At 43.8% G+C, this 18,914-nt stretch overlaps 1 protein-coding gene across 4 annotated transcripts in view; it reads right to left on the bottom strand.

Moving 5' to 3' along the window:
- Window positions 1-18,375, bottom strand: part of satb2 (SATB homeobox 2) — a 37,261-nt gene extending 18,886 nt beyond the window's left edge. For 2 of the 4 annotated variants that reach the window (XM_029529706.1, XM_029529707.1), the window contains exons 1-3: window positions 17,978-18,375; window positions 10,408-10,626; window positions 7,464-7,649 (exon numbers count right to left, since the gene is read on the bottom strand). In XM_029529706.1, coding sequence (XP_029385566.1) covers window positions 7,464-7,649; window positions 10,408-10,582 — 361 coding nt within the window. In that variant the 5' untranslated portion in view covers window positions 10,583-10,626; window positions 17,978-18,375. Of the gene's footprint in view, window positions 1-7,463; window positions 7,650-10,407; window positions 10,627-15,161; window positions 15,412-17,977 lie in introns of those variants that run through there. The other 2 variants (XM_029529705.1, XM_029529704.1) reach the window with 2 other exon arrangements.
- Between the last annotated feature and the right edge of the window lie 539 nt (window positions 18,376-18,914).

Here is an 18,914-nt window from a genome sequence, read left to right as displayed (position 1 = left end):
TCCGTTTACAGTTTAGGTTCCAGGTGCTGCGGCGGTTAGCACTGTTGCCTCACAGCAAGAGTTCCTATGTAATTGCCGACTTTGAATTGTCCGCCATGGTGCATGTTGTCTCTGTGTGCCGTCCCTGAGATGGACAGGTCATGTCCAGACTAAACTCCTTCATGTCCCAAGATTCATGGTGAGACCGTAATGAAAGCAAACAAACCCAATAGAGAAGATTACAGTGTTGAATGTAAATATGTTCAACAAAACTCTTAAAACTGAGGACCTTCAAACCTCCGTTTTGTTTGTTTGTTTGTTTGAAATGAAAATCAGCTGCAGACCAGAACCTCTCCTTTACGCCTTTGTGGTCTCAGGTGGGGCAGACCTTCATAGGTCACGTACTCTAAAGGAGACAAACATTGTAAATATTATTGGAAAATGTCTGCAGATTTTTCCATTTTCATGGTGCTTTGTGTTCCACAACTGAATCGTGCCACACGTCTTTGTGTTGGATTGTGTTCTAGCTGTATCTGATGTTTTTGTATAATTTGAGGTGTGTGTCAGTGCAACATTTTCTCCAAAACCGCACACAGAGAAGAGCCCCGTGTGTCTGTGTGTGTGTGTGTGTTTGTGTGTTTATGACTCAATCAGAGTTTGTGTGTCTTCAGTGTCATCACGAGTTAATTTGGACTCTCTTGGATTTGAGTCTAGTTCAAGGATCCAAAGAGGCACAAGACAATACATACAGACCTACAGACACACATAGAATCCAACGCACACAGACACACACTCGCATAGGTTTTTCATGGGGACTGGCTGGAGCTGTGAAAACTAAACAAAGCTAATCACATTACTCTCCTCTAAATGAGATCCAGACGGGGCCCGAGAAGTCTCTCTCTCTCTCTCCCCCCTCCATATCTTCCTCTCCCTTTTCCTCCTCCTTTCTTCATATTTCTCTCTGCTCCCCATCCCCCTCTCTTTCTTTATTTCTTTCTTCCCTGCTCTGTGTTTACAGCTCAGCTCTATCTTTGATTCCACTCAGGCTGCGTCGGCCTGTGTTCTTAATTATTTGGTCATAGGGGGAGCATCAGTGAATGGACTGCAGCCCCGGGGGGGCAGGGAAGAACCCCAGAGGAACCGAAGACCACCGTGGAGGCATTTCAGAGCCCAAACAGAACCAGCTACAGCGAGGGAAGTTGTCATGTCCGAAACACTCCGATGATTTTATGACTCTGAGACCGTCTTCCTCTCCTCCTGTCTGTCTCTTTTTCATACACAGACACACAAATTGTATCTGCTGGCTATTTCCTGCACGCTGCATCCAGAAGGTCTGAGAGGGAAGCCATAACAATTTCACTGATGCCAAGTTGGGTGGAAGCAAACGCATGAATAAGCAGACAAACACAAACGCACACAGAGGACACATGACAGCACACAGGGAAGTGGACACATACATGAACCAGCTTGCATGCAAACACACACACACACAGCTCACAGTGGGATGGTAAATGTATTAATAATTGATCCATCATTTTCGGTTTGTGTTCAATGGGTTCTGCTTCTCCTCCACATTTAAAAGTAGAAATCATTGTTCCCATTTCCACATTAAAATTCCACCTCCCAGAGACGAGCTTTCATGTGGCCGGCTGGCGGCTTGGCTCATGTCTGAGTGTGTACCATCCGCACAAACGCAAATCCATACACAAGACACCCAACGATGTCCCCGGCTCCTCTCGTCGACGCTCACGCAGCCCTTTGTGTGACCGCCACCTCCACCGACAACACAGTAATCCCATTGTCCCACGCTAGAATAAGACGTAATGGTCGCAGCAGCCTGCACCCGCGTGCTGGGCTCCTTCCAAACTGGTTCCAGGTTCCAGCCCAGAGGTACACACTGAGGGAAACCTCACGCGCCTGACTCACAGCTATCCTCCACCAGTCCACCCTCAGAAACTCACTCATTCCTGGGAGTTTTCTTCTGCTCTCTCTCTCTCTTACACTGCAGCCCTCGGACACAAAAACACAACAAAATGTCAGCAAAGGTTAGATCGTTTAACTTAAAATATATCTAACTTTCTAACAAGCCTGAATGAAGTTTCTTTAACGGTTAATTAGGCATGCTGTCTTAAATAATAACAAATTTTAAGAGTGTGTCCTTCTGTATTTACATTTATGAGCAGTACAGTATGGGAACAGTTTATAACTATAATAATATTATAGGACGAACTTCACGGACTAAAGGAGAAGTTGTAATTGCTAACTGACTCCGGACATTAATGAACAATTCCAACTGTCCCCATACTGACCTTCAAATACTTTAGTGTGTTTTTTACCATTTATCACATACAATCTTTAGTCTGCTTATATTTCACATTTTTGTATTTTATTTACTCAACATCATCGCAGATTGCTTTAATCTCTAATTGTCAACTTATTCACATTTTGAAGAGCCTGAGAATGTCTGAGGATTCAGGCTGTCAAGCAGCAGATAGATGCTCAGCAAGTGGTCGGTCAATGATGAGCTGATAGGAGTTCAGTTCATACGGTTCATCCAGACAGTTTTCTGTTCGGCACAGTTTGGCTTGTCCTGTCAGAGGACAATAAACATCAGAAGTCGCATTGTGATTGAACCCGTTTGTTGTTTCAGGTGCAGCTTTAAAAGCTTTATGATTATCAGACGACGTGGGTGACATCATGTTCTCAGACCTCTCTACGGTTTTATTACTGAGCAGAATGAGTGACAGAAACAGTTTAACTGCTCTCTGGGAGATTTAGCAGGAGCTGACCCCATTTAGCTGAACTACCGGACTCAAAGTGAAACAACACAGTGACAGCCGCCCCTCTTTGCACACGTCTCCTCCGTCAGATGGGCTTTTCTCTGCCGGAGCTTCAGCTGAAGGAGTCAGATGCTGCGTTCACACAAAAATTATTTAGGAATATAAATAGTTTTTCCCCGAAGCCTTAATTATGGAATCTGAAGATGCATAATTGGCTCCGAAAACACCCAAACTTCAATTACCTTGTTTCTGTGTATAAAACTAAACAGTAACAGAGTACGCAGGACTGAATTATTATCTCAGGGTGTTTTCTTTTTAAGACAAAGAGTTGAGCATACTCACCAGAAATGACTTATTTATAAGGTTTTGATAAGTCTTTTATTAAGAATTAATGCCTTCAGGAGAGGAGAGCGACTCATGAGAGACCGAGTGACAGGGCCAGACCAGAACCAGGACTACACTTCCCCTCAGAAGTCCGGCCAATAACTGACATTTTCTCCAGCAGTGACCCTTTGTGGCCTGTTAGACGTGGCACTGCAACAATGCTCTCTCTCCCTCCCTCTGTCACTGACCACTGTTAACTGTTCACTGACTAAAAGCCGTAAAGTACAGGTCTACTCCCATCCATTCTATAAAAGCCTTCAGACCCTTATAATCGAAATAAACAATATCTCCCAGTTAATTACTGGGCTCAGCTAATTAAAGAAAGGCCATGGTCCTCGGCTGGCACTTTAAATACACCGCTGGGACACAAGAATGCAGGACACAATTCAAACAGGGAGAAAATAGCTGGGACTCTGTGTAATTTTGGTCGTAGACCGCAGGGGAAAAAATGTATAATTTAAGCCAGAAATTATTCATTTAACATAAACGCTTGTTTTAAAAAACAAAAAGTATTCATTTGAGAGAAGCTTGGGGGTGTGTGTGTGTGTGTGTGTGTGCGTGCGTGTGCGCCTGTGATACTACACGGTGCACGAGTGTGTGTGAATCTCCGGGTGCAGATACGCCTTCACATGAGTTAGAGAGTCGACAAGAGCACGTGGCTACGAGTCTCGTCCTGTGCTGTCGAGCCTTTGCAGCCTCTGGTGTGGCCTGTTGTCTTTCTGTTTTTTTGCATTGATGTGGACATAGGAAGGAGGAAAGATGGAGGGGGGGTCGCTGTTTTCTATACTTACTGATGACACGGGCAGACGCAGACCCCCCCTGATACTTGGCAGAAACATTGGAGGCTAAAAGTGCCGCTAATGGCATTCATCTGCAAACGCTCGCCGTCCGGCCCGCTGGGCTGTTTCAACATCACTGGAGGATAATGTGCTTCTGCGTGCTGCCTGCTTTTTAACTCACTTCGACGGGCTGCTTCCGTCGCAGCTCTGCATTTTACAACCACGACACTAAAACAAAGACAGAACCACAACCTGATGAGGACGAGTTCATACACAACGTGGTAAATGACTCATTACGTCATATTCTCAGGAGTTTTACAGCTGTTAAATATTTTTAGTCTCAGGTATTCCCTCAGTTTGACTGACTGTGTACATGCTGCTAAGCTGCAGCAGAGACCTTCTGCTCTTCAGTGGTGAATTCATTCATGTGATCACCTGACTCTGCAGCTTTTAGCAGCTGGTGGAGACCAAACACAGAGCTAATCAGTGAGTCATCGTCACTTCGCTGTGTGAATGGTAAACTGTTTGTCTACCATTTCACCATTTCACCTTTAGAGGGTGATTATACTAAATCAAAGAAATCAGTAATTGCAGGTTTCACAATGTTGCATTTGTGTGTATTTGACCACAGCGAACAGCCACATCTGAGCAAATGAGCTCAGACTTCAGGTTTATTTATTTAGATTTTCAACTTTTATGTAATCAGGTTGTCTCACTGAGACCAAGATCATCTTTTATACTAAACCTTCACAGACAAACATCTGATCAAAGAGTTTTAAATGTATGAAAGACTCCAGTTTGCAGTTTGTTCCATTCAGTTATTTTTATTTTTATATTACTCCTACTTTTATTTCTGCTTTATTATTTTCCAATTCCTGTTTTTTGGGTTTTGTTTTTTTTTCTTTTGTTTTATATTATTTCATCTGTATCTCTCTCTTTCTCATCACTTCCTAGTGTTCAGCGTTTCCTCCAAATTAAGATTCACGAAGTTCAGATGTCCTCTGTCTCTGTTGTTGCTGTGTTAAGGCGCACTTTGTGTAGCACTTTGTGTTACACTTTTGTATGGAAAGTGCTGTGCAAATGAAGACTGATTGATTGAAATCAGAGCTGAATTCCTTTGTGCCACATAGTTTTTGTTGTTGTTTTTTATTACTTGTTTGTAAAGAACTTTGGTCAGCTGCTGTTCCTCTAAATAAATAAGATTAAAATTAGGAATGGAAAGACAGATGAGGTCGTGATCATGTCAAGTGGTTGTAAGTTAAAAAAGATAATAAATTAAAAGTTGTTTTGTGTTAATCTTGACCCTCAGTGTGTTTTCTTGGGTCTACCAGAAGAACGTCGAGGGAAAACAGACTGAGGAGGTCGAGAGTACACGGCTGCTTCATGTACACTGGAGGCCTGATAAGAGCTGCTGGCCTTGAGGCAGTAAAGGGATTACCTGTGACTGTGAGAACGCACACACACACATACACACACACACACACACACAACCATGCCCGCACACTCGTGTCTGTGGCCTTTGAATGAGAATCAACACAGTGGAGATCTCAAACAGATGGGAATCTCCCATCGTTCAGCCCTGGTTGTTGTTTTCTATCGATGTGAGGAAACATGGGATGCTCTGCACGCTTGAGAAGAGACGGCAGTAAATGACACTGTCCTGCTGCAGATTACTAACATGTGTGCAACAATAAATTACAGTTTTTCTTTTCCTCTGCTTCATAAACATTCTCACACGTAGTGTAGACTCACACATACACAATTTATTTCTGTCTTGCAGAGACATTCCTTTGTTGTGTCTCTAATGAGTTTTACAGGCTTTGTCTGTGTCTTAGTTGTGTTTTTTGAAACATTCTTGTTCTTATTACCACTGTGACAGCGCAGTGTCTGCTCTAAATACACAACCTCACGTCAGTTTTGTTCCCAGGCCTCTGATTAGAGGGAGGTGACTCTGGTCTTGACCCTGGAGCTGCAGGGTGTTTCACTCTGAGTCAGTCCCACTGTGGTTTACACAGGGACAGACACTCGGCGGCTGGAAAATCATGAGTATTAATAACGTCTTTGATGAAAGTGTCGTCACACTAAAGAAAAGAGGCAGTTGGACCTCAGGCGTCTTAAATGATGCTGCAGGACTTAACGTTTACTTAACGAGACTCTGTTTTATTGATTTTGGCAGTGAGGTCGTTGTTAAGTCCAGACTTTTCTCTGCTGTCCTGAACAGTTGGGTTCACTGATGTGACGCTGACCTGCTGAAGTCGGAGTTATTCTCGTGTGTAGCTCCATCTCCACCAGACACAATATCCAAATCACAGCAGCCGCCTTTTACGCTGTTGATAAAGGTCAAATGTGTTGCAACATTGATGTGAACAGAGACATTCACGGTCAGGCCTACGGGAAATTTAGAGTCACCTGCAGGTCTCTGGACTGCTGAAAACCTGAAGGGAGAACATGCAAACTCCACACAAGAAGGAGGGTTTGAACCCAGAACCTTCTTGCTGTGCAAACCACTGCAGCACCGTAGCAAAAACAACCATTTAAACTAACAATATCTGCCAGACTAATCATATCAGTCACTTAGATTCTTTTTCCTTCGGCTTTCTCATTTCTCATCAAGTTTTAATTTTCCCAACGGCCGGCGCCTCTGGACGCATCAACCCGACATCATCTTCATCATCATCTTCATTCATGAGGTGAGTTCAAGCTTAATGTTTCTGCGTTTCAGGAGATGACGAGTGTCCAAAGATAAATTTAAAGACACAGTATAGACAACAGTCCACAGACTGAGCGGCCTTTTAAGTGTGACACCACCGCCGACCCCGTTCTTTTGAAAACATGCACGCTAAGAGTTAAATGGAGATAATCAGCGTCGCTTTCCTGTCCACATGTTAAACACGTAGCTGAAACCAGCAGCTAGTTAGCTTAGCATAAGGACTGAAAACAGGTTGGAAGCAGCTAGTGTTGGCTTTGTCAAAAGACAGTCTGTCATGAATTAAGATCTTATTTCTCTGTTTAAAAGGAGAATAAATCATGTTGCCTTCACCACGATTAGAACAGCAGACCTCGTCGTTTTTATCCAGATTAAACTGAGCAGATCTAACGTTTGGATTTATTTACCTTTGGACAGACAAGCTGTTTTCTTGTCTTTGTGCCACACTGAACAAACACACTGCCGGCTGTAGCTTCATGTTGACGATCAATTTCCTCCTTTATGTGTGACAGTTGTTTAGGAAGCAGATACTTCTCAAAATGCTGAAGTATCCCTTTAAGGACACCGTAGGAACCAAGCCTGGCCTGTAGTTTGCTTTAATTTAAGGACACAACCATCATGGTGGATTAAATAGTCTCATGTTTGTGTATTTATACTCTCAACACTTTGCCCTTGTCCTTGCCCAACTCTTTAAATCATGATTCACCGATACGTTCCTGCCCTGCTCTGTATTTGTTTGTGTTTACACATGAAATTAAATTAAAGAAAGACTCTGACTAATTTGAAATGCCTTTCAGCTGTGGTGTGACGGCGTAGGTGGCGTCTCCGACTGACCGTGGGCTTGTGCGGCCGAGCTGTGGGAGTAGCCGAGGGCGAGCAGTGCCGTCTCCACCAGCTGAGAGAAGAGAATATCCTTCCTGACCAGGACGAACTCGGCGTGCTCCTCTCGTCCCTCGCACCCGTCCGTCTGGATCCCTCCGTCCGACTGCTCCACCACGCAGAAGACGGGAATCATCAGACCTGCGGAGGAAAGAAAACACCTGGAAGGTTCCGTCTGTCTGTTTTTCATCGTCTGAGATCACAACAACACCAAACATGTGGCTCATGTTTCTGGTGGGCTCGGCCTGTAATCACTTCAACCCCTCTGTTGAGTATTGCAACACCTGAAACCCTCAATATGCTACGCACGCAACCCAGGATGTAAAACAAATGCTATCCATTCCTAAGTCAACTCTAACAGTGTTGTTCACTGTCCTCTAGAGATTTCCAGACACTTTACCTAACAGTCTATTAGATACGCCGCCATAACAATGGCTCCTCTAACAGACATGCAAAGTGTATACAAATGAACTGAACACTGCACCGAAGGCAGCTGCTGCTCTCATTTATTAAAGAGTATTAAAGGAGATGTTTGGAAGTTTAGCTTCTCCTACACAGCTAATGTTAGCACTATCTGCTGTTGACTGAACAGTACAGTTTAAAATACATCCCATAATCAGCAGAGTGTTGGTTTTGGACAGTTATAGAAGTGGTCGTCATCTTAATAATGACAAAGAGAGCGAAGGGACTTTTTTTTTTTTTTTTGGCCTTTTGCTGTATATTTCATCCTATTTGTATCCAGACACCTTGACCTGCGTCAGTGCTCGTTCATTACGGTCCCCTCATGTTGCAATAAAGCATTTAAATGGAGACAGCACTTATTTCTTCCCAGTGTCTGGTTTGAGTAAATGTCCAGTGTCCAACTTGTCTCTGCCTTTGGCTCCCTGCACTAATATCAATCCTACCGCTCCAATATCAGCCTTTTTCCTAAAAGGCTTTTGGTTTTGGGCCACCTGTCAACTGGCAATTAATTAGAGCTCTCTGAAGAAATGATGGACTGTGAGCATTAGGCAGCGTCCCAGCACTAATAATACAGGCCATGGCAATGTGTTTTACTGCATGGATACTCACACATATGCCTCCTTTTCCCAGCACACACACATGCACATGCTGCCCCATGCAAACACCCCCCTCACACACATACACAGATCCATCCCACCCGTTGTTTTAATCAGTCAATTCCTATATTTCTATTTCCTCCTCATTAATCACTCTGCTCCCAGTCCTCCAGGCTCTCATGGAGTGAATTACACACTGGAGCACCGTGCCAATTCAAGTAAGTGAATTTCCCCCAACAGGGAAATATAACTGTCAACACAGAGCAGCTCCGTCCGACCAACGCTCCTCTCTCTCCCTCTCTCTCTCCCCCTCTGTGTGGCTCTATCTCGCTCGCTCCTCTGTCTTCTCTTACATCCAGTGTCCTGTGATTTGCCCGCACGCTGTGTGATCTGGTTTGGATGATGTGATGTTGCCTCAAACCTCTAATCCCTCTAATATGTATTGGGATGAGTGAACGGGGATATTAAAGTATCTTGTGTGTGGGAGTGTGTTCTGGCAGCATCTCTTGGGTGTGAACGCCACAGCGTAGACATTTGTGACTCTGGACACATGGTGAGTTTGAGTATCTAAATCTGTGTGTGTGTGTGTGTGTGTGTGTGTGTGTCCTCCTCGTGGCAGCAGTGTGGTTTGGAGGAGACACGTTGAGTTTCCTTTCTTCAAAGACAACCCGTCATTAATCCAGACCAACCACCCATTCAGCAAAGGAAACCCCTTCCTCCGTCCCTCCTCCTCCTCACTTTTTCTCACAGTGTTTTTCTTGTTCCTCCTTTTCGTGACCTTTAAACATTCATTCATTCATTCACACATCAACTCATTGATTCTTCCTTCAGGCCACCTACAAACTAAAACTGTCCGACACCGCGCCGTCCAAACATTATTGTATATTAATATTGTAATATTGTATATCGTTATTCCAAAGAAGCTTCCCTGCAGACAAATGAAAGATCCATACAGTCTACAGGTAGACCTCCATGTGGTCTGGTTCTAAATCAGGTCTGGGTTCTATATTGATGTCGTGAAAGTATCACAGGTCTCACAGCCTGGATTCAGAAAGTTAAACTACCCTGAGATAGTTTTTGGTTCTTAAAACCACAAATACAGCGTATAGACATCAACCCTTCAAAATAAAATGCTAGAGATGTCAAAATATGGCCCTTCAAAGGAACACGTGTATAAATTAAGATAACAAGAATATTTCTTTTTGCTGTGATTGCGCTGCTGTAAACTCACTGTCCCTTGGATTTGGATTTAATGTAAACTATAAAAATGATTGTTGAAACAACAGCACAACACATCTATGATGCTGCAGACAATACGTATTTACTCCTACACACACACACCAACATGAAACTTTCTGAATGAATGCAGGGATCGATAACCCAGAGTGAGTTCTATAAATCTTGTTTATATGGACCAATCTCCTTTATTTAGAAAGCCTGCATTATACAGTTCCCCCCAGACTTGTAGATTAACAGTGTGGAAGCAGCTCAGCGTGCAGAGCTGCCTCACTACGACAGAGAGCTCGGAGCCAAACTCCACTCATGGCCAGGATGTGGCTTGTTCCTCGGCCAAACGCTGCCTCTTGGTTCAGTGTGGAAGAAAATCGCCGACACTGACCGGCAACAGTGTGCGGACGTGTTGTCGCCTTGAGCATGATCCAAAAACACAACGTGTGTAGATTTAACGTGATCAGAGTCTTCTAACAGTGTTTTAACTTCAGTTAGTTTCATGTGTTAATGGAGGAAAAGTCTAGATGGAATCAAGGGAATGATCCTCATACAATAAGAACATAAAGACAAAAGATCACGCGGTCCTCATTTTGAATCTTTGACTGTCTTACCTCCGAGGGGTCTCGGTGGGGCTCCATTGTGGCGAACTCGTGGCCCCGTCGGGCTCCCGTTCAGCTCCAAGCGGCCCTTCTTCCCTGGCGGTGGGAGGTTGAGGCTGAGGTCTGGGCTGCCTCCCCTCCGCTCTGGACTGTCCTGGGTGATGGGACTCTCCCCTCCTCGCTCCATCCTCCTCCAGACCCCCAGAGGAGCTCCAGCCAGAGAGAACGAGTCTGCAGGGATGAAAAGTGGGGTTAGGGTGAGGGTGAGGGTTCTGTCAGCAGTTGGAGGTTTGGAGGAAACGTTCCCCATAAAGAACACAGATGTTACATTTTATTTTGATTCAGCTCTAAATGCTCGCTGAAACTCCAAGCGTGTATTCATCCCCGGCTGCAAATAGTCCAGTCCCCCCCCCAAGATTCAGTTTTTAGCAAAAAAGGAATAAATACTGCAGCAAAATCATACCTGTGACACATTTTAAGGTTTATGCCAACAAACAAGAGAAAGTCTGGAAGTCTGATCCCATTGGTCGCCCGTCAGCAGGCTCTTATGACCTCATAGTTGGTTTCTGTTGCTAAGCGACCTCTAGTGGCTGTAGCAACAATGACAGAGGCAAGCGGAAACGTTTATGGAGCTACAGAGGGAGGTTGGACGGGAGAACAAAACACAGGAAGGCTGAGTTCGATTCCCGTCCCGTTTGTATTGTTCATGACCCTTCGTTGCTTTTTTGTTCTTTTTTACAGAGTCTGTTAAAAATAAGAAACACCGATGAGCAGCAGCTTCCGGTCGACAGGACGCTGGGTGTCGGGGCCGCAGCAGAAAAGGACCAGAGGTAAAGGGGCGGAGCTTTATTAGCTTTAAACGAAGGAGCTCTTGTGTTGGATCACTTTTGTGTTTCATACACACACACACACATCCATATGAACGTGACTCCTCGGGGTTGTTGTCCCCTGATAACCGACCATCAGCCAAAAGTCTAATACAAGCTAATGCCATTAGAAACGCTGCCAGGTCAGAGAGGGGACGAACGCCAAAGTATCAAAGAGCAGCCAAATGGACGGCTTTTATTTACATACGAGCTGCTGGACGATCTCCACCAGCATGTGTGACCCACAGAGGAGAGCGACAGAGATTAGAAACAACGTCCACAGAAAGACACACACAGGCTTTCTGTCTGTAATGACTGAGCAGATCTGTGGAAACAGTCTCCAACAAAGAATGCGTTAGGGTTGGAGTGTGAAACTCATATTTCTGCATCTGAACTGTTGTGGTGATGTCTCCTCCTCCTCTTCGTCTTCTCTACCTTCTATAGCAGCTCATTCTTTCTTACACAACAGCAACAATAGTCTGAAAAACACTCTCCACCACAAAAACACACACACACACACACACACACACAATGCAATCTGAGATGTATTAAGAGCTCGGGCAAAATTTCAAAATGAATAATAAATTAAAAACATTAGCTTTGGCCTGATTAAAAAGTGTGGGAGACAAAGACTGAAAAAAGCAAGTGGTAGAATTTAATAAAAGTTAAAGAAAAGAGTTTCAGCGCGGGTTCAAATGTGAGCCAAGTGGAAGCTGTGATGCTCAGTGTGAGAAAAGAGGCTTCGCTTATAAACCCAACCGCTAACAATGCTGCAGCTGCAATAAAGAACAACTGAACGGAAGAAGGCACAGAAATCCACCGAGCTGCCGACTGGTTACCTGAACGCACCACTTTTCATTTCACATTTTTCACCTCCTGTTAAAAAAAAAGATCCTCCAGAGAATCTGTCTTTATCACCAACATGTCCCATCCTGCCCCCCCACCCTCCAACCCCATGATCCCTATCTGACCTGCCCTCGCCGACATCTCACCATCTGACCTGACACACACACACACACACACACAGGTTCCCAGCATGGTCTAATCTCTCACATCCTGCTTCAGTTACATTTCATTTGGTATTTACCCCAAGAGACCAAGATGAACTTTATCGCACTCTGCATTTTTTTTTTTTTTTTTACCCCCACACCCCCCCCACCCCCCCAGTGCCATCCCACAGATAAGATGTCCCACCTCAGCAACAGTAAATATTGCCACATCCAGTCATTACCAGGTCACACACGGTCACATTTTATTTTTATTCTAATGACTTTGATCCCGTCTGTTTGGCAGCTAGAAGCAGCTCGTGAGCTCGACAGCAGGTTGAAGCGTTTGGCTCGTGTGTTAATGGACCAACATATAATAAAATCACCGTTGTAATAACAGACAAACAATAATAGTTATTTTCAGTAGTAACACAAACTTAAATATCAGTTTGGCTTCAGTACTCTCCAGCCCTCCAGAGGCGACCTAAGGTGACTCACACACATAAAAGTCTAACAGCACAAACGCACAAACACAACAACCAACGCACTGTCAAAAGTTTAAGTGCATTTCTTTCTAACTTATTGTCCTCAAGTCTAATCCAATAAAAACAAACGCCCTTCTCTTTGTTTTAATTATAGTTGATCTAAAACACAGGATTTATTCAGTCTTAAGCCAAAAAGGCATCTTTCTGTTTTCCCAATAATTTTACTACAGATTATATGTTTTTATTTTTGTTTAGAGCTTCATTATAGTATATTAGAAACACTTAATTAAAGGCTTTAAACGGAGCAGTGACAAGCAGAGGTGGACAGTAATTAAGTTTATTTACTCTGACTCTGGTTTAGTTCAGCTTCATGGTAAATGTAGTTTATTTGATCATTTCCATTGAAGTGAGGCCTCCTCGTCCTTCTCTGCGTGAATCAGACAGAAAGAATCTCTTCGTTAAGATTTGACATAAAAATGAATACAAATGTTGTTTGATATTTAACGCAAACCATTGTTAAAGATTGAATTAGGAGGGCTCTGTATTTTCTTTTTCTTTAACTTTGGAGCCCTAAGAGGGCCCCGGCCCCTAAATTAGGCTCAACGCAGCTGTCTGCATTTAAACTCGTCTAAACGAGCCCAATGTCAACAGAATTATAACCGACATGTTAAGTTGATTAAACAATTAGTCAGTTCACCCCGCGACTTCGATAATACATGAAAGGCTTTAATTTTTCGGTGTGGGTGACGATTACATCAACAATGAAGATAATATTTGACAAATGATTCAGTAATGAGAAATATCAGCAGCTGTGGAGCAAATGCTTTTTCTTCTCATACTTTAATTTCACTTTGCTGGTGATTCGGGGTCAATCTGGGTTTTTCAAAACAGGACTTTTCTTATTACAACACTCAGCTGCAGATTTTAGGTTATTTATTTAATTTTTTTATTTTTTTGTTTCAACTCAAGAGAAGGAAGGAAAAAACAGTACCGTGAATCTTCATACAGCCCTCAGTGCAGTTGGTGCTTTACACTTTATACTATATGTCAAACATCTAAACTCACTCCGAAAGTGATGAAGTAACTTGTCGTTTTTCCACATGAAATCACAGAGAGATAGTTTTAGAGCAGAGTAATACATCGAGTGTAAAGATGCAGCAGATCAGAGTCCGAATTTCAGCGTGATTGATTGATTGGAAAAATTCTTTGCACAAATTGTCACATTTCAGCTTTGCAGAGACTGAGTGTGCGTGTGTAGATATCACCCCGACACACAAACATCCACTGCCACTCACTGATAAACAATCTGCTTTATGCAATTATTACGGCCATGTTGAGCAACAGCCTTTTGTTGTGAGGACTGTCCTGAAACAGACGTGAGCTCTGACAAACGCCTGCTGGTGACACATCGCGGACCTATCTGGCTTCAAACGAGGAGGAAGATCGTTATCGGCTTCATCCTAAATTCATCCACATTGTTGGATAAGGTCTGATAGTCAGAGCAGTTAATGAAGTGATAAGAGGAGCTGTTGCATATCTGTTTTGAAAACAAGTATCCAATGTTAATATCATTTTGATAAGGAGAGGCATTTCTCAATTTATTGCTTCTCTGGGCAGCTGTCACAGCACGGTGCAATTAATTATTAAAGATTCTCATTGAACACGTCGTCATGTTTCAGTGAAATCTAAAAAAGCAGAGTCTCCATTCCTACAGTGAACGGTTGAAAAGCCTCCTCCCTGTGCTTATCCCACATAATGTTTGATTCTGCTGTTTTGATGATAAACCACTATCAAATTCCACATTATTACACGTTCTAGACATAACAAATACACACCGAGGGCCAAAGACAAGATTGCAGAGCAAAAAAAAAAAAAAAAAATGCAGACACACCCGAAGAAATAGAAGAGTATAGAACACGACAACGAACACACACCTATAAACAATATGTCCAGCTCAAAGACGTAAACACACACAAACAGGCCAACGTGTAATTCAAAGCCAGTCTAAACTCTACAAATCAGACGGCTGGAGACACGCACACTGCACACAGTCACTCTCTTGTGTCTTTGTGTGTGTGTGTGTGTGTGTGTATCACATTTGGGATAAAGTTTGTCAAAAAAAAAAAAAAAGTCGCACAAATCCGTTTTAAAGTCACAAAAAATGCAAAACATCAGCACACTTTTTAATATACAATGAGGAAGAACCCTGCTTACTCCCAGCCACACACACACACACACACACTGCCTCATTGTCATTGTGTGACTCCCACAGAAAGCAGAGGAGTAAACTCTGCAGCTCTCACTGCAGGTTTTACAACCCAAACTGAGCAGAGAAGTGCAGCTCGGATACGAGCGCCCTGTTCCGGGGTCACGGGTTACACCGCCAGACGCTCAGAGTTTGAAAGTGTGAGTAAGAAACGCCAACTGACCTCCAAACGCGGCAGAGTCGAAGACAGAGCGGCGCTCAGAGAGGGAAGACTTCCATCGCCTGCTCTGCTCTCACCGGCCTCCACAGTATCTCTGTTCTTCAGCGTTACGATACGTGTCCGCTGCAAAGGCTTGTGCCTTTAACATGCAAACCAGACGGAGAGCAGCAGAGCGAGAGAGAGAGAGTGACCTATGAGGGCATTATTAGGGCTGATAGCAGGGGAGAGCGGGATGCGTCACCTATAGGAAAATATCCAGAGATACGGCTGTTCCTGTTCGAGATCCACTTTTATAGCCGGGTTATCAAGCTATTGGTTAATGCTTGGCTCCGCAGCACAGATAAAAGAAGGCAGGGGGAGGAGGGCGGAGGGGGGAGGGAGATATTAAAAGGCCTGTGAAACACTGGAGGTGCAGGGGGATGAAAGTGTGAGGGATGAAATTCTTCTGGAAACACAACGAGACGCCTCTTTATGAGAAATGATCGCTCTGAGGGAAGGTGGCATTAGTGTGGAATTCGTCATTTATGACCGTCAGATGTGTAACTGCAACAAACACACACACAAAAGTGAGTTTTTTTGTAGCTCCAGACTCACACACACAAACACACACAGAGGCCTGCTCTCTGGAAAACAACTCGTGTGATAGAAGGACAGTTTACAGCCTCGCCCCTCCAGCTACAGACACACAACGCCTCATCCGTACACACACCGTCACACACAGACTGACACAAAGCCGCACAAACCACAGCCAGCATGCTACACAGGCTCTCTGCTTTAACACTTCCAGGGACCACACACTGACTCACACACGTGCACGAGCAGCACACAGCAACACAATCACTGTGGAGCTGTGGGACACAACTTTTCACTTAGTTTGTACACACACTAACACTTACACATACACACAAATGCAGCCTGGTGTTATGTTAAACTTTGCTACACACACGCGCACAAACTGAGTCCAAACCAGTCCACCACAGCTCAGCAGCCACACCACAATGGGAATGGACATGGTACACACACAGACACACACACACACACACACACAGGCTGAATAAGAGATGTTAGTGATGTAAGTGTGCAGAGCATCATGAACTGTCTCTAATCAGCTGTTTAATAACAGAGAGGAGGAGGATGAAGGTCTGTGGTCGGATTATTAATCTGGATTAATCCCAGATTTTTAGGATTATTATTATTATTATTAATAATAATAATAATTTATAAATAAATAAATGGCACAATGGAGTTGATATTAAAACTAAATAAACTTCGGGCACAAAGTCAAACCGAACCATCCACAGATCGTTTCAGCATCATCACCCCTCCTCCTCCTCCTCCTCCTCCTTCTCCTCATCTTCATCCTCCTCCTCATCTTCATCCTCAGTTAGAAAAAAAAACTGAGGTTCAGTGAAAACCAAAGAAAATTTGAGTTTCACCCCTAAAACCTCCAAACTCTCTCTTCACGTCCCGTCAGACTTTGCTGGCCCCTTTTTTTCCCAACATGTGGAGAAACTTTGTTGAGGATCCACAAACATCCCAGACTGAGACCGATCCGGTTCACCCAGAATCTATTTATAGAGATTTTATTTATACATCCGGTTCTTTACTGCGCGCGCTGCTTGTGTTTGCCTCGCGGTGTTGTTGTTAGTTTTAATTATTATTTATTCATTATTAGACTAATTTAAATTGTAATAATCCCACAGAAATGAGCCGGTATGTTTTAAAATGTATATTTTTTTCCGCGGTCCTGTTTCACCTCCACAGGTGAGAAATCAGCCACAACAACCGAATCAAATGAGTTCGCCGGTGTCGGTGCTGGTCCGGAGGACTGAGCCTCAGATCCAGATTCTGAGGGTGAACGCGAGGATTAAAAGTTCTGTGAGTTCATTTTAAGAGCCCCATTTAGTTAAAAAGTGCAGGATTTAAATTTGAGGACCGGAGGAAGGTCTGTCTCCGGTCTCAGGTGTCAGGTCCCGGAGCAGAGGCGAGGCCTCTCGGTCGGACCGGAATCAGAGTGTGTCAGAGGTTCAAGGCCCGGGCAGCAGGTCCCGGTCCTGCTGCGGTGAAACGGGTTTAACGTGACGCTGATGTTTCACCTGTGCACGTGTTAATTAGTAACGTCACCGAAAGCTCGCCCTGTAATTGGTCATTAATTATTATTTTTCTTAAAGTTACAAAGTTACAAGGACTGAAGAGATGTGACGCATTTACACACACACACACACACACACACACAGGTTACAGCTTTGCTGTTAATTATTCTGTTTTATCAAAAATTCAAATAACAAAAATAAATTAAGCTAAATGATAACCGGCTCTCAGTTTTTGGAGACTAATTTAAATATAAATGTTCTCGTTTTTATTTCACAAATCTTTACACCTTTAATATCTGATTTTAGAAAACAAATAGTTCTAAAACTAAATACTAACAGTGACCTGAACGCACCACAGAGCACACACTGAGTGTGTGTGTGTGTGTGTATGTGTGTTATAAAACTACAACAAATAATAACACGGTTTATTAAAGGAATTTAATTTAGCTCATTTTAATTATTGTAAGCATAAATACAGTGATGCACAAATAGGTGGCCATTTTAAATATTTCTTTGCTGTCCTATAATAATACCAACAATACTAATAATAACCTCAATAATTAAAAATAATGATCATAATAATATAGAATTGAGGTATTTATTTTGGTGTAGAGTGGAAACTTGATGATTGATCAGTGATTTTATTTTGTGCATACATCATAATGTTTTACAGTAAGTTAAGTTCACTGTGTGTGTGTGTGTGTGTGTGTGTGTGTTTCTACTCACTGTTTACGGTGTGCCTGTAGCGCTGCTGGCCGCTGAGGTTCTGTCCATTGATCAGGAGTATTGAATCCAGGGCTGGGCTTTGGTTCGGCTCCTGGACCCGGATCAGTCTGGTAACTGGAGCTGAATCTGGACTCGGGGTCGGACCGGACCGTGTGAGGGAGCGACGGCAGCGCGCAAAGCGGCGGAGCGAGGATCGGACTCCGGACGGTGGATGCGACAGACAGTTTGACAGCGAAGGTCTGGTCCTGGTCTGGTCTGGTCCTGGTCTGGTCCTGGTCCTGGTCCTGGTCCTGAGGATCCTGTCAGACCGGTCACACTCAAATCTGCGCTTTCTCCTCCAGTCCTCCTTCTCTTTCTTTCTTTTTTCGGCTTTGTCCGCCTGCAGAGCGTCTTCAGGGCAAAAGTCCTCCCTCCTTCATCCTCGGAAGACAGAAAAACGCCCTCCTCCCCCCACCTCGAAAATAAATAAAATAAAATAAAATAAAGAAACAAAAAGCAACGCGTGAAAAGAACAGATAAAAACAGCAACAAACCTGAGCAGAGAGCAGAGGAGCCGGCTCTAATCAGGACTGTGTCACTTCCAATCTTCACCGTGCCAACGGGCGCACTGACTGATAGAGGGAGGAGAGAAGGGAGGAGAGACAAAGGGAGGCAGGGAGGGAGCAGAGGGGGCGTCAGGAGTCCAATCTGGCCCGAGAATACCGTTTGTGGGACGGATCTTCCTCAGGGACCCGAATACCACGAAGTTCGGCTGTTTTGCGCACGAATTGGCCTTTTTGTTGAAGTGACAGTGAACGCACCTTCGGTTCCGCTTCCTCCCTCAAATCTTCTCCTCCTCTTCCCTCTTCTTCTTCTTCTTCTTCTTCTTCTTCTTCTTCTTCTTCTTCTTCTTCTCTGGATCATAACTTGCAGCCTCTCTAGACTTTGACATGATGAA

This window comes from Echeneis naucrates, chromosome 21, assembly GCF_900963305.1.
Source record: "Echeneis naucrates chromosome 21, fEcheNa1.1, whole genome shotgun sequence".
NCBI lineage: Eukaryota > Metazoa > Chordata > Actinopteri > Carangiformes > Echeneidae > Echeneis > Echeneis naucrates.
The sequence above is the reverse complement of the archived record's forward strand: the minus strand, read 5'-3'. Positions and strand labels throughout refer to the sequence as shown.